This window comes from Panthera onca, chromosome D1 (assembly GCF_046562875.1).
Source record: "Panthera onca isolate mPanOnc1 chromosome D1, mPanOnc1 haplotype 2, whole genome shotgun sequence".
In the NCBI taxonomy this organism is placed as follows: Eukaryota; Metazoa; Chordata; class Mammalia; order Carnivora; family Felidae; genus Panthera; species Panthera onca.
This window is the reverse complement of record NC_138348.1, coordinates 111,046,856-111,061,495: the sequence shown is the minus strand read 5'-3', so window position 1 is coordinate 111,061,495 and position 14,640 is coordinate 111,046,856. Positions and strand designations below refer to the sequence as shown.

Here is a 14,640-nt window from a genome sequence, read left to right as displayed (position 1 = left end):
GTGTTTGTGATAATGTTGATGGGTTAGGGGTGGGGGTAAAAGAAGAGAGACCCAGCAAGCCTCCAGCTCATATTTAGATGTTTAAGAACTAGAGAGCTGGTTAAGGGAATAAATAATGCCAGAATTATCAAGAGATTCGGCAATGCTGGTCAGGCTCAACCCACCAACAAGGCGAGAGCTGCCAATAGATTTTCTGAGGCAACTGTACACAAAAAAGGCTTGTAACCCCGGCCATTGTGGCAGGTTTTAAGGTGTTAATAAGCATTTGAACAAGAAGGAAAATGAGGCCTTGATTTTAGAGGAAGGGGAGATCCACTACTATTTGAAATACTTGTGGAGACAGCTCCCTAGGACCAAGGGCTGGAAGTTAGTACGGGGAGGCAACAGCATTGTGAATATCAAAGAGAACTTTCTAACAGAACTTTTCAAACATGAAGGCATTGAGCTCTTTCTTCCTGAAAGAACTGAACTAGAAATTGGAAAAGAAAATCGTCAGGGTGCTTTGGAATTTAGGGGGGCTTCTCTACCAGGCCAGAAGGTGTATCAGATTCCAAGGTGACTTTCAAGTTTGAATAGGAGTCTAGGAGTTAGAAGAGTTATCTTTTGCTAAGTGTGTAAGAGTATCATCCCGTGAGCATATTCCCTACTCAGATATTAAATCTGATGAAGCATCATAGTGCCATCAAATAGAACTGACTTACAAACACATGTAGGTTTTTAAGATATAAAGATACTTTTTAAATCATATAATCTTTAACTAGAATCAGTACATTTAACTATATAGCAACATGTGCAGCAAAATCACAAATTCAGGAGAAAATTTTAGGTACTGATCTTTCAGTTTCTATTCTCTGTGAAACAAATGGGCACCATCGGTAGGCGGAAGGAAAAATCCCTATTACCAGTGCACTGTAAATGTCAGCACCGTTTACAGACTTTTTCCTGAGTAATTAAAAAAAAGGAACAAAGAGCAAATTCCCTCCAACAAGAATGCTCCTGAAATGATGGAGTTTAAAACTCAAGTCCTGTAGAAACTGAGTACGCAGGACCAGTGGAATCAAGTTACTTAGAATGCCCAGATGCTAAATAAATTGGAGGAGGAAGTCATGGGTCCTAGGTCAGAAAGCTGTTGAGCCAAAATGTGTAAATAGAGCGTAGAAATCTTTGGTTGTGCACTCCTGTATAGGAGTTAATTGGGCTGACCTTGTGCCACATGCCATGTTCCACTAGTCTTCGTGTAAATATGGCTTTGTGGAGTAAAGTTGTTTCTTACGTTGGATGGAAACCTGCTTCCCTGTAAATTCGACACTTTTTGTTTCTTCAGTGCCCTCCAGAGCTGCCCACTGGAAGACGGTCTTAGTTTCAATTCTAAATATAAAAGAGTTTCCAAATACTGGATTCGATCACACTGAAAATGAGGACTTAAAAGTAACACTACATGTTCAGCAGTATATTTAATCATTGCATTTATTGCTTCCAAATCTCACACTGTAAATAGATGCTTTTCTCCATACTTGGATTTTTTGACCATACACCTTGAGTTAGGTACACTCCACACATCCTCAACCGCTCTTGGTATCTGGGAAAAACAGAATCGTGTTGCAGGATGTGGTCACTCTCAAATAAGTTTCTAGCCCTCAAGGGTAGCATGTAGTGAATACAGCTGTGATAGAGTCCTCTTTCCCACCCAGAACCAGAGCTGTTACGGGAATGGAGTTACTTGTGATTATGCAAGTATTCTTCATACTTCACAGTCTCACAGGCAACAGGTGAACAAAAGGTGGTCCACATTTTAAATCAAGTTTGCAGATCACAAGTGTCCATTGACTTTGAATTGATCTCATATAAATGCTGAATTTAATTTTTTTATATATAATCCATATAACTACCTTCAGTTGTAGAAGAGGTTACAATATTAGATTTTTTTTTTTTTTGCATGCATAATCCAAGTGTAGTGGAGCAAACCAAATGATAAAGGATTTAGAAATGTTTAACAGAATTTTTCCACAAGAATGAAAGCAATTTGGATAATGAGCACAATTACTTTGTCTCTTACAACGCAACACTGGCTGAAGGATGATAATGAAAGGACAGCAGACTTTAAAGAAAATAAAGGGACTCAGGGAAGAGGCCATAGATAAAGGGATGTTATTTCCTCTCACCTAAGCTTACAGACAGGAAAAACAGCTCTTTCTGGGGGTACTGAGAATGAACTTGAGAGATCACTGAGACTTGCCTGTCAGAGGTCCGGAACGGAGGGTGAGGCCAGAATGACAGACATGGTTCTCGGACAGTGAAGCCAGGGATTGGCAGGGTCAGAAGGTGTGACCAGGCCGGTCATTGACCGGGTGTGCCGTGCCTGTGGTTGGGTTCCTTGAGGATTTGGAACACAGAGAACCATTTCTCAGTACGGCAGATAGATCAAATGAAAGCGCTGTCTCTACAGAAGATGCAAAATTAGAGTGAACAAGATCAGTGACTAGTGGAGCCAAGCCCAGCACAGACCGCGACAGCACCAAGGATCAAGAACAGGAAATAAAGGAAGAGTCTGGGGTTTTGTGACTAGACAGAGTACTTTTCCCTGGTGTAAAGGGATGGCAATAAGAAGAAAATGATTAGCAAGTAAACTGCAGCAATTGTAGAAAAAAGGCAGAAAGCCTTGTGTGTTAGGGAGTATATTAAATGCAGAGGGAGCTAGGCCTGACAACAAGGATATTTCTAGAAACATTACCATACATCAATGGCCAATGAGAAGATTGGTGGACATCAGGATGACGGAATAATGAAACAAGATCAGCAAGGGATTCTATTTCCCTTTAGTTTTTCCTTTCTGGAAAGGATGAACATTTCCTAGAGTCAATAATGAAAACAATTATTTATTTTAAACATACTTTGATTATTTATATATGCTTAAATCAGCAGTTCAGTCAATCCACGTATAGGTCATCCACTGTGGTATGGTCTTTCTTAAATAATTGGTTTCCAAAGCCACAAATAGACCACACAAAACTGGTCATTGAATTTTCTGTTTTTCTTACACACACACACACACACACACACACACACACACACACACACACGGCAGAGCCAACTTAGGTAGGAAGGAAGACCACCAATTTGACAGAATGCTTCTCAGGCAACTGTCAATCTGATTAGGGATAGTCTCTGATTTTGGAATTGCAGGGTAATGTAGTCTAATATCCTGTTCTATTCTGAAAAAAACATTTGAAGCTTATACAATAAATTTATATGGCATAATAAAAGGACCTTCATTTAGGTATATTTCCACTTTTAAAACCTAATATGGTTACATCTTTTAAACTTAGGAAAGAAACATACTCCTTTTGCAACGCAAACTTGTCACACCTGAGAGCAAGGATGATTGCTACTCTTTCTTTACTGGGGTTAAAGGTGATTAAACATCTTAACGGATACGGGTTGCGAATGCGATCAATACAAAAACCTAGTGAGTTTTTTAAATTTAGAAAATAATCCACTATGAATATCTTATGAAAATAGTAAACCCACACGGTGCTTTATAGTTGGGATATATCACCAAGGAAAACTGATACGGTACTAACTGAAGCACAGAAATTTCTTACTACAGATCAAATTTGGATATTTACAAATTTAAGAAATGCAACAAAATGATACACTTATCTAGGGATCAGATTTGCTACGTCCTCAATTATGCTGGAATGTGGCAAGGATACAGAAAATGTTTGTTAGGACTACCATCCCAGAATCCCAAAACTTCACCCAGTGGGTTACGTGTAAAGATAGACTGAGAGCGGGTGTAACTTACAAGTAATCATTAAATCAAGAATGTTCATTTACTGAGCTTCAGCCAGAAAATAAGTAAGATATGCTGCCACCAGAAATCGAAACCAACCAGCACAGAGGACTACCAGAACCAGCAATTTTAAAAGCATTCCAGTAATTGCCAATGGCATTATGGCATTATAACATGGTACATTATGCTCCTAATGAAGAGTTGAATCGTAAAAAATGTCAAGCCATGTTTAGCGCAAGTTTAGAAGGCTGGGAAATACACTGCATTTTAGAAAAATTTCTGACCAAAAAAAATGATGATGAAAAAAGGAAGAGGGGCTTAAAAGAAGCTAAGCAGTGATCAGAAAGGATGGGAATTCAGTAACTCTTACACCTGTAGTAACAAGGTAGGCTTCTCACCTCTTTCTAACTTAATTTTCACTTCATATAATATAGTGTGCAAATAATTCACTTTCACTACCTACAGAGATTTTTTCCCCTCTAAATAGTACAAATCTGTGAACACTGATTTGTTTTTACTAGTCTTTCACGGATAAATTACTCTCAAAATCAAGACATCGATGCCTATGAGTCTTATTTACATATGAAAATACTAAGTATTCTGGATTCTCCAGGATTAAATTATATTCGATATAATTTTTGGTAAATGTATCTTGTATTTAAGTTTCCAGCAATCGCTAAGTCATATATGCTATACATTCATAGTAATTCTCTAGCAGAAGGTACATTTTATTTCACTAAGAGGTAAAGACCTTTTTACCAGCTATTAAGCTTAACAGATTTATGGTAGGCTTCTAGAACTGGGATAGTTTTAGGATGTCTAAGCACATACGCCTTTCAGAAATGATTAGAAAACCATGGGTCTCTGTATTTATTAAACTGAATCACCTGGCAGTAAAATTCCGTTAAGGCTCGTGGCATGGGTGAGACTTCCTCCCACTCAGATCTGCCACTATGGTAGACTTGTACTTCATCTGTGATCTCATCTGGTGCGTAATCGCCACCCAAGATATAAATTTTGTCTTCAACTCCAACTGCGCCTGCATTAAAGCCTGCGCATTCAAAAGAGCCTTCACCCTTCCAGACACAAGTATCTGGACAAAAACTGTAAACCTTATAGGTGGAAAGGTCACATATGTACAGTGTGCAGTTTACTGGGACAGCTTTGATTAGTGTCGCATGAAAAAACTGCCCAAACTCTGCTACGAGTTCAGACCACTGATCGGTGGTCACGTTGTATTTGAAAAAGCAATCAAGTGACGGGTTAAAGGCATCTGTAATCTCTACCTCTGACCCAAGAACATAAATGACATTTTGGCAGGTGCTCGCTTCAGGGTAGTATATGCCCCTGGGTAACGGGCTGACAGACATCCATTCCTTAGAAAGAGGGTCGTAAGACTCGACATCTAAGAGGCTTTTAATGTCCTGAGACCCTTTCGTCTTTCCACCTATGACAAATAATCTGTTGAGAGCCAGAACTGATGTATGCATGGTTCTTGGTGTCTTCATAGCTGATACCAGGAAGAAATCGTTCTTCACTGGACAGTAGCACCAGGTTTGGTCAGTCGCATCATGATAGGACTCTGCGATATGAAGCCGAACCGTTCTACAGCACGGCCCTTTGCAGCCGCCCGTCAGGAATATCTTCTCTCCGTAACTAGACAGACTAGACCCCGGCAAGTCAATCAGGTGTGACTGTGGCAGCACTTTCCACGAGTCACTGTTTATATTGTAGCAAAAGGTATATTGGTCTCCACCGTTTTCCTCAGTTTTGTGAACAAATATGTATTTTTCAGTTGTGGATGGTCGAGCGTCAGGGAAGAGTCCACCAGAACCTTGCACACACTTAACAGCATCCATGATGATGTCGAAACAGTTTGTGCTTTTGAGTAAACACTCTTCGTTGAGCAGACAGTTTTGAAGGGTCTCCTCGGATAACTGATGTAATCTAACTTTTTTAATCAAATAAGGCAGATGCTTTTGCCTTGATTCTAAGTTGTGTTTGGTCCAGCTAAGGACCACTTTCAGTACAGTCTCTTCTTCAGGGACATTCAGTTCATCGGATTCCAGACATTTCTGCAGTACTCCAAAGTTCATCTCTAGGAAATCACTGGATTTAAACAGTAAGGAAAAGTGGTGCTGTACAAAGTACAGCGCGTGGTCAAACAAGCGGGGAGAGCCGTAGCTGTCTGACAACGATAATAACTGTAAACAATTGACAAGGTTAATACTCTTTATTAAGAAGTCACTGCAAGCTTTGGCTAGGAAGGAAACTTGAAGAAATGATGACAACTGGAAGAACATTTCCACGTTATCATCCGTTATCTTGGTTTTCCCAGTGTAGGCATAGTCAAGAAACGCTTTTACTGCTTTGGAGGACAGATTAGTGATGGTGACGCTCCCGCCGTCTCGCTCTTTCATGTTCACTTCAAACATGGCCCTGCAGAAAGAAAGAGAACACAGGAGAAAAGGAAAACAGGAGCATTTGATTCCGCGGTACTTTTCAAGGTTACCTTAAAGACGTGTCCTTTACCCTCAGGTTGATAGAATGTTTCACAAATCTCAGGTTTATAGTTATGCAATATATTTTTAAACCATCTTAATACATTATTTGAATATCTAGAACAGTTACATACCATATCATTTATCTTTAAAACCCACGGACCACGTAGCTACCACATTGCAGAATACGTACGTTATAGCTGCGGTACAGCATTTACTCCAAAGAAGGCTATATATAAAAAGATTCATATTTTGTAAGCCAATTTCAATGCTATTAAATATCATTCATAAAATTAGGGTAAGGTCTCTCTGATGGCTGAATTTCTCTTTTTATGAGTTAATTAGTATCAGCTCTGCAGGTGATAAGTACAGATATTTAAAATAGATAGTGCTCCTGGGTTTAGGATTTAAAAGTATCTTTCAAATGAATTTTCAGTTTGGCAGCAGTGACACACGTGGAAGATGGGATACAGTGAGGTATCATATGTCTCTAACGAGTCTGCCTGTGTGGAAAATCCACCAAACATGTCTAAAGAGACACGTTTTATACAGCACTTTAGGGAGAAAAGGGAATGTGATGTCATAAAGCTAAATGCCAAACCAAAAGGCTCAAAGTAAGTTTGTGAAGAAATAACCACTGAGAGATGGAGGGGGGGTCCTCAGATTTGAATAATCAGACCAGCCCAAGAGCTCTTCTGAGTTGTAATTCTTCCCCACCTGGCAGAGGTGATAGACTCTGAGGAAGTGGGAACTTTAGGGACTCGGTTTAGGCTAAAATATAAATTATGTGGAAATGGTTGGGCAGGAGACTACGACGTATGTATTTTACTATTGGTTTTGGTAAGACCAATCTGGCCACCCATTCCTATGTTAGTTAACATCATATCCAGAATCATTCACTTTTACACAGACTCGCTATGGCGGTTGTTGGTAGCACAGTGAGTGGAGGTCGAGATTCAAGAGAAAGAGCTACGACAGAGAAGCAAGGACTTCCACTAGTTGGACATTCAGTAGGAGTGGAGATTGACTGGTTTGGGTTCTGGTATAATACTGGTTTGTGTCTGCACCGAATTGTCCAGGACACCTCCGTGAGCAGTGCTCCTCGGTGCTCAAGTACTCTGGGGGGAATACAATTTAGTTTTTTGGCTTTTTTTTAATGTTTATTTATTTTGAGAGAGAAAGAAAGCACAAGCAGGCTCCGCGCTGTCAGCGCAAAGCCCGATGCGGGGCTTGAACTCGTGAGCTGTGCGATCATGACCTGAGCCAAAACCAAGAGCCAGACACTTAACTGACTGAGCCCCCCAGGTGCCCCTAAACCAAATTAGTTTTTAGAGTCCACTCTAGAGGGTAATGAAAGCTGTTTAAGAAGCACTAGTATTATCCAAATGAAAAATCTGAGGAGACTTCCAAATATGGAACACCCCTTAGGAAAAGGAAGGACAACAAAACACCTTCCCACTGGACTGTTCTAATACACAAAAAAATACGGTTACAAAAACTATACACATTATACACTATTTCAATAACGTAGATCAAGTCAGAAATGTTAAACTGTGATGATAATTACATTGACTTATGAGGACACGGATAATCAGGTTAGGGTAATAGTGAGAGCCTGGCCTCTAGAATCTGGCTGCCTGAGTGGGTATCTGGCCTATGTCACTAATTAGCTGTGTGACCTCGGTTGGGGGGGGGCACTTCTTAACTGTGCTGCAAATTCTTCATCTGAAAATGGGTACACATATATCTACTTTGCCGAGTTGAGGAGGAATGAGTTAATCAATGCAAAGTATTAGCTATTATTATCATTTTTAGAAAATATTTCCTATCAGATCCTGTGTATTTTCTTTGAGAAGACATATGTAAGATCATCTTTCCATACTTCATCAGCTTGAAAGTTTCCAGTTAACATCGATCTTGAATTTACCATAATCATAAAGTGGCTGTACAGTATGTGTGATTCTTTTTCAGTCTTCTCTCCATGACTTTACATCTCATTCAAAAACTTTAATTTTCCAAAATCATTATAAAGTGCATTTATCATGCATTATTCACTTTCCTGCTATTTCATATTTTTCCTCCCAATATCCAGTAAATTTGATCATAACACAAATATTATGAATTAGTGGCCTTATCATATAAGGATGTAAATTATAGAATTTCAGTCTAAATTTGCGAATAGTTTTATATGAACTTTAGTAAACTCACAGTAAATTTAGTATTCCTTTAAATTAGTATTCCTTTAGTAAAATGCTATATATAATAAATATAATACTATATATAATATATCTAATCTAGGTCATTATAAAACTGCCATTTGTGCTACTTCAAAGCAGGGAGAAAAATTTTAAAATATATTGTTCTGTTTTCACAGCAGTTTTTTTTTTTTAAATTTAAAGTAGATCCATAAAAGCTAGGAGTACCTGAAAATATTGTGGCCAAAAATTAGGTGCAGATACATTTAATTAATAAATAATTTCTGGGGCACCTGGGTGGCTTAGTCGGTTGAGTGTCCGACTTTGGCTCAGGTCATGATCTCACGGTTCGTGGGTTCAAGCCCCGCGTAGGGCTCTGTGCTGACAGCTCAGAGCCTGGAGCCTGCTTCATTCTGTGTCTCCCTCTCTCTCTGCCCCTAACCCACTCGCATTCTGTCTCTCAAAAATAAATAAACATTAAAAAAAATTATTTCTCCATGAAGAGTAGAGGACTTCCAATTGAAATGCTTACATAAACTTATTTTGTTAACAAGAAAACACTAGGGAAATCAACTTGTGTGTTTACCAGAGTTTTTCCATTTTTGCTAGGTTTGGAAACAGTAATAATAATAATAATAATAATAATAATAATAATAGGTTGAATATAGTGGGCACGGTCCTAATCATTACATATACATTATTTAAGTCTCATCATGACTCTGTGAATTAGATTCTGTTTTTATGGTCTTAATTTTTACAAATCAGGAACCTGAAGCCTGAAGAGATTAAGTCACTTGCCTAAGGTCATGTCTGGTAAGTGGCAGAGCCAGGATTTAGATTGAGGGCATGTGTATTAAGAGGCCAAGTACTCAATCCCTATATACCATCACTTCTCATGACGAGGTGGCAGGATGGGGAGGGAGCAGAATGGAGCTACCAGGAAGAAGACCCGTGGAATACAAGAGAGCTGGGACACTGGTGGCACCAGGGTGTGGCAGAACATAGGGACATCGAGGGCTCCAGTTGGACTGGGAGAACAGCTGAGGTTACAGGGTCAGAAGCAGACTCCAGTTAGGCCAGAGGCGCTTCCCCAGTGAGCCAGGTGCGGCCCTGGGCCACTGCTCCCACCTCTGGCAGGGGACCCCCCAGGGGCAGGGGAGTATCAGTACACTTTTAGAGGATTTGCTCCAGAGCAGTAGGGGTGAGGTCTAATCAGATGCTGGCAGTAAAACAGGAGTTAAAGTAAGGATTAGTGTATTTACATCTTAAATCTTACTATGTTTTTACCAATTTTATTTACTAGAGATTTAAGGCCTGCTTACTTTGAATACAAATTACTTCCAAAACCGAATATAATGCAAATACCACAACTGGGATGAAGTTTATGGCAGTATGACTGGAGGGCTGGAGGCCAGGATGTCACCAAGAGAGGTCTGTGTGTGACCAAGAGGCCTCGCGGGATGGTATGACCGTGAAACAGCTGCCACCGTAGCAAGGTCATGCATCCAACACTTAACCTTGCAGACTCCACAACCACTGTCACCACAGTGGAATCGTACAGGCTCATGACTAGGACATTCTGTTCAGAACCAAATTCTATTCAGAAGGTTGCCTAGAATCAGAAAAGTTGGGTATTCTCCAGAGATGCTTCTGGAGGTACTTTTCCCCTTTCTCAAACAAAGAGAGGAGAAACTTTGAAATATCTGTATGAGCCCCCCTCTCCCTGGAATAATCCTTGGATACAGTACATGACTAAAATCCATTTTCCTCTCAGCCTCTTTGTTTTCTTTGAACTATACTTCCATATTTTTTCCATCCTTTCCTCTTTTTCTAAATGGCACAGTGCAAGAATTCCCCCCCAATAAAATAGACTCTGGATCAAAACAAGTTTCTTTTTTTTTTTTTTTTTTCCCCAGAACATTTCAAAGAACCAGTGTCCAATACAACATTGGGAAATGCTGATCTGGGAAGACATGAGTTTTTAAAAAAGGTAGTCTTAAATTTTTATATTCAAAAATCATTAGTTAATCTAGGTTATAATTAGCTTTTTTTTTTTAAGAATTAAAAATTACCACTGCATGCTCCTGTAGGGAGAAATTCAGCAGTTATGACAAATAAGTGTAATAACACAAAATCTGAGTCATAGACAAGGTACAGTACCTGAAAAAGTCACTGCATGCTGCTAAGACACAACGATGACATGGGATTGTTTCATCTTTCATGATTATTTTGAAATCATAAAAGACATTTTGTTCTCTAAAATTCTGTAGTACACTTAAGATTTTCTGTCCATGATCTTCAGACACAAGGAAGTTGTTTTTCTTCTCAGATGGAAGTCCATTACATGAGTTTCGTTGGTTGAGATGATATGAATTATCCATAGCCAATTCCAATTGTTCTTAGAACTGGAAAGAAAAACAATCACTGATGTAGTAGAGTCCTGATGAAATTTCAGATCCAAAATTTGTTTAATGTCAATTACACAAAAATTCTAAGATCATAATAAACCTGATTTAAACATTTGTTTTCATGAATTTCTTTTGAACTTTTATAAATATTGAGCTCACTACAAAATGAAAGACTATATTAAATTGAGGGATAAAGTTCAAGCCATATAATTGTGTCAAATAGCACCATTTATAATTTATATATATAGCTCATATAGGATCTCCCCACATGACTAGTTTTGTTACACATAAGAGGTATTATTTTATAGTAGCCATCACATGGGTATATACCCAACACATCCCTCTGCCCTCCCATCCCTTTTCTTCTGGTAGCATAGCTGATGTTAAAGTATCGATCTTGAAGCATAGCCTTCTGGGGTTCAACTTTCAAGACAGAAATAATTGAAAAAGATCAGTGTTACACTGTGTTAACTAGTTAGGGCCTTTAGAAAGGAACAAAAAGGCAAGCATTGATACGTGTTGGCCTGTTTGGATACCTTTTCTTTTTGTTGTCTGATTGCTATGACTAGGACTTCCAGCACTATGTTGAATCAAAGCGGTGAGAGGGAACAACCTTGTCCTGTTCCTGACCTCAGAGGAAAAGCTCTTAGTTTTTCCCCATTGAGGATGATGTCAGTCAGCTGTGAGGTTTTCATAGATGGGTTTTATGTTGAGGTATGTTCCCTCTAACCCTATTTTGTTGAGGGGTTTTTATCAAGAATGGATGTTGAACTTCATCAAATGCTTTTTCTCCTTCTACTAAAATGATCCGATGGTTCTAATGTTTTCTTTTATTAATGTGGTGGGTCATGTTGATTGCTTTGTGAATATTGAACCACCGAGCAGTCCAGGAATAAATCCCACTTGATTGTGGTGAATGATTTGTTTCAATGTATTGTTGGATTCCAGTTGCTAGTATTTTACTTAGAATTTTTGCATCCATGTTCATCAGGGATATTGACTGTAGTTCCCTTTTTTAGTGGAATCTTTATCTGGTTTTGGTATCAGGGTGATGCTGGCCTAAAAAAATGAATTTGGAAGTTTTCCTTCCATTATATTTTTTGGCAAAGTTTAAGAATATTAACTCCTCTTTAAATGTTTGGTGGAATTCACCTGTGAAGCCATCTGGTCCTGGACTTATGTTTGTTGAGAGGTTTGTGATTTTGGACTCAATTTCCTTGCTGGTTATTGGTCTTTCAAATTTTCTATTTCCTCCTGTTTCAGTTTTGGTAGTTTCTATGTTTCTAGGTATTTACCCATTTCTTCTACATTGTCTAATTTGTTGGCTTACTGTTTTTTAGAATATTTTCTTATGATTGTATTTCCACGGTGTTGGTTGTTATTTCTCCTTCATCATTTGTCATTTTATTTAGTTCTCTCTCTCTCTCTCTCTCTCTTTTTTTTAACCAAGTTGGCCTATTTGGAAGCAGGACAGAAAACAGTATAACTTCACTAAAAAAGGCCTTTTAAACATGCGATCAGAAATCTAAGACAGTTGAAGGCCAGACAACTGTGACTTTGCCAAACTGCAGATTCAATTCTATGCAAACATGTTCACCCACCAAAAAGCAAGTAAGTGGGAAACAGGTACTCTACCCGTTCAGAGAAACTTGTCTAGCAGCAAACTAGAAATGATCCCTGAGTGAAAGGAAAAGAAGCCTGAAAACTAGGGAGCCAAAGAAATAGGGAACATTGATTCCCTTAGTACGTTTTTATCCCAGTTATCTAGTGCTTTGCAAATCATCCTAAACTTAGTGGCTTAAGACAACGGTTTATTGTATCTCATGGTTCTGTGGGTTTCGCTGGAGCTTCTTGCTCTGGGACTTTCATATACTTAGAGTCAGATGGGAGCTCTGGCTGAGGTCATCTGAAGGCCTGACTGGGCTACAGGTCCAACATGCTTCCTTCCTTCCCATTCTGGATGCTTCAAATGGGATGGCTAGAACAGACAGTGTCTGTCTATGTGCACTCTGTCCATGTGGCCAGCCTATACTCCCTCATAGCATGGCAGTGTCACGGTGGCTGGGTTCTCCCAGAGAAAGCGTTTCAGGCCCGGGTGGGAGCTATATACCCAGTGGTCCTACAACATCAATTAAAGCTCTAGGACTGAGCCATCTACTGCTCTCTTGTCCAATATAGTAACCATGAGCCATGTATCACTATTTAAACGTAAATTACCTAAAATTAAATTAAAAATGTAGTTGCTGTAGCCATTATTTTAAGTAATCAGTAGCCATATGTAGTGATGGTTACTTTTACGTGTCAACACATCTGGGCCATGGGGTGTCCAGATATGTGGCTAAGTAGTGTTTGTGGGTGTGTCCGTGGGGGTGTTTCTGGAGAAGATTAACATTTGAATTGGGAGAGTAAGTAAAGCAGGCTGCCCTGCCCCCCCCCGTAATGTGAATGGGACTCATCCAGTCCATCCCAGAATAGAACAAAAGGCCAAGAAGGAATTCTGTCTGTCTGCCTGGATGTCAAGGAGTTGGAGCTTCAGGCTTCTGCTCTGAACTGAGTCATGGATGGTAACGGTGCTGTCGACTCTCCTGCGCCTCTAGCTTGCAGGCCGCAGATCTTGGGATTTCTCCCACTCAGTGATCATGGAAACCAACTTCTTATAGCAGATCTGTCCGTCTGTGTCTCCACCTGGTTTCCCTCGAGAACTCCACCAACACTTGTGGCTGTTCTGTTCTACAGCAGAAATGCACAATGTTTTCCTTATCACGGAAGTTCAGTTGGATGGCTTCCGTAGTATATGAAGGAAGAACAGTGTGTGCACATGCATGAGAGCGCATGTGCGCGTACAAGTGGGGGAGCAATAGGATGGAATTGGCAGTATTATTGGAGAAGTAAGTTACCTGCAGTAATTCAGTGAGCAGTGTTCTAAAGTAGTTGTAAGTAGGGAGACATACTAAGTGTGGGTGTCAGGAAGGGAGAGAGATAATTAGAGGTTTGGGGTCAGTTCTGAAGAAAAGGCAGGCAGAAAACAGTTGTGTTGGTCAGAGGTCTCTAGAGAAACAGAGCCAGTGAACCCACAGGTTACAAGCCTGTTGGTTTTGTGTAGACACACGTGCACACACATGCTGGTACTTGTGTGTCTATAAAAAATAAGGACTTGGCTCGCAAAATTATAGAGGTCCCAGGATCTGTGGGTGGCATGCTGGAGACCCAGGGCAGCTGGTGGTGTAAGCTCCAGTCTGAAAGCTGGGCAGCCTGGAGAGCTGGGGACAGCTGACTTTTTCAGTTTGAGTCCAAAGGCAGCAATGGTTGTCTCAACTCAGCAGTCGGGTAAGGTTCGTCTTACTCAGCAATTTGTCCTATCCAGGTCTTCTACTGACTGGGTGAGGCCCACCCTCATGAGGAAGGACAACCTGCTTCTCCCAGTCTGTCTGTCCAAGTGTTAACTTCACCTGGAAGCTCACTCAACAGAAACACCCATGATAATATCTGACCAAATGTCTGGGCACCCTCTGGCCCCGTTAAGTTGATATAGTAATTAATCATCACAACACTACAAATCTTAACAATGTTAACAATATCTGACCTTAGATGGAAAAGAACATATAACCCAAGTTAGAGTGGGGTGCACAGAGAACTGTGTAGGGCTGCCACCCCAGGAGTAATTCTTCACCTCGCAAGGCATGCCTCTTAAGCCACTTGTAAAACTCTGTTATTAACATTATGGATATTTTTTCGTCCTTTTC

At 39.9% G+C, this 14,640-nt stretch overlaps 1 protein-coding gene across 2 annotated transcripts in view; it reads right to left on the bottom strand.

Moving 5' to 3' along the window:
* Window positions 1–1,449: 1,449 nt before the first annotated feature.
* Window positions 1,450–14,640, bottom strand: part of KBTBD3 (kelch repeat and BTB domain containing 3) — a 35,817-nt gene continuing 22,626 nt past the window's right edge. For both annotated transcript variants that reach the window (XM_060604589.3, XM_060604590.3), the window contains exons 2-3: window positions 10,650–10,894; window positions 1,450–6,232 (exon numbers count right to left, since the gene is read on the bottom strand). In XM_060604589.3, the coding sequence (XP_060460572.1) occupies window positions 4,630–6,232; window positions 10,650–10,870 (1,824 nt within the window). In that variant the 5' untranslated portion in view covers window positions 10,871–10,894 and the 3' untranslated portion in view covers window positions 1,450–4,629. The remainder of the gene's footprint in view (window positions 6,233–10,649; window positions 10,895–14,640) is intronic.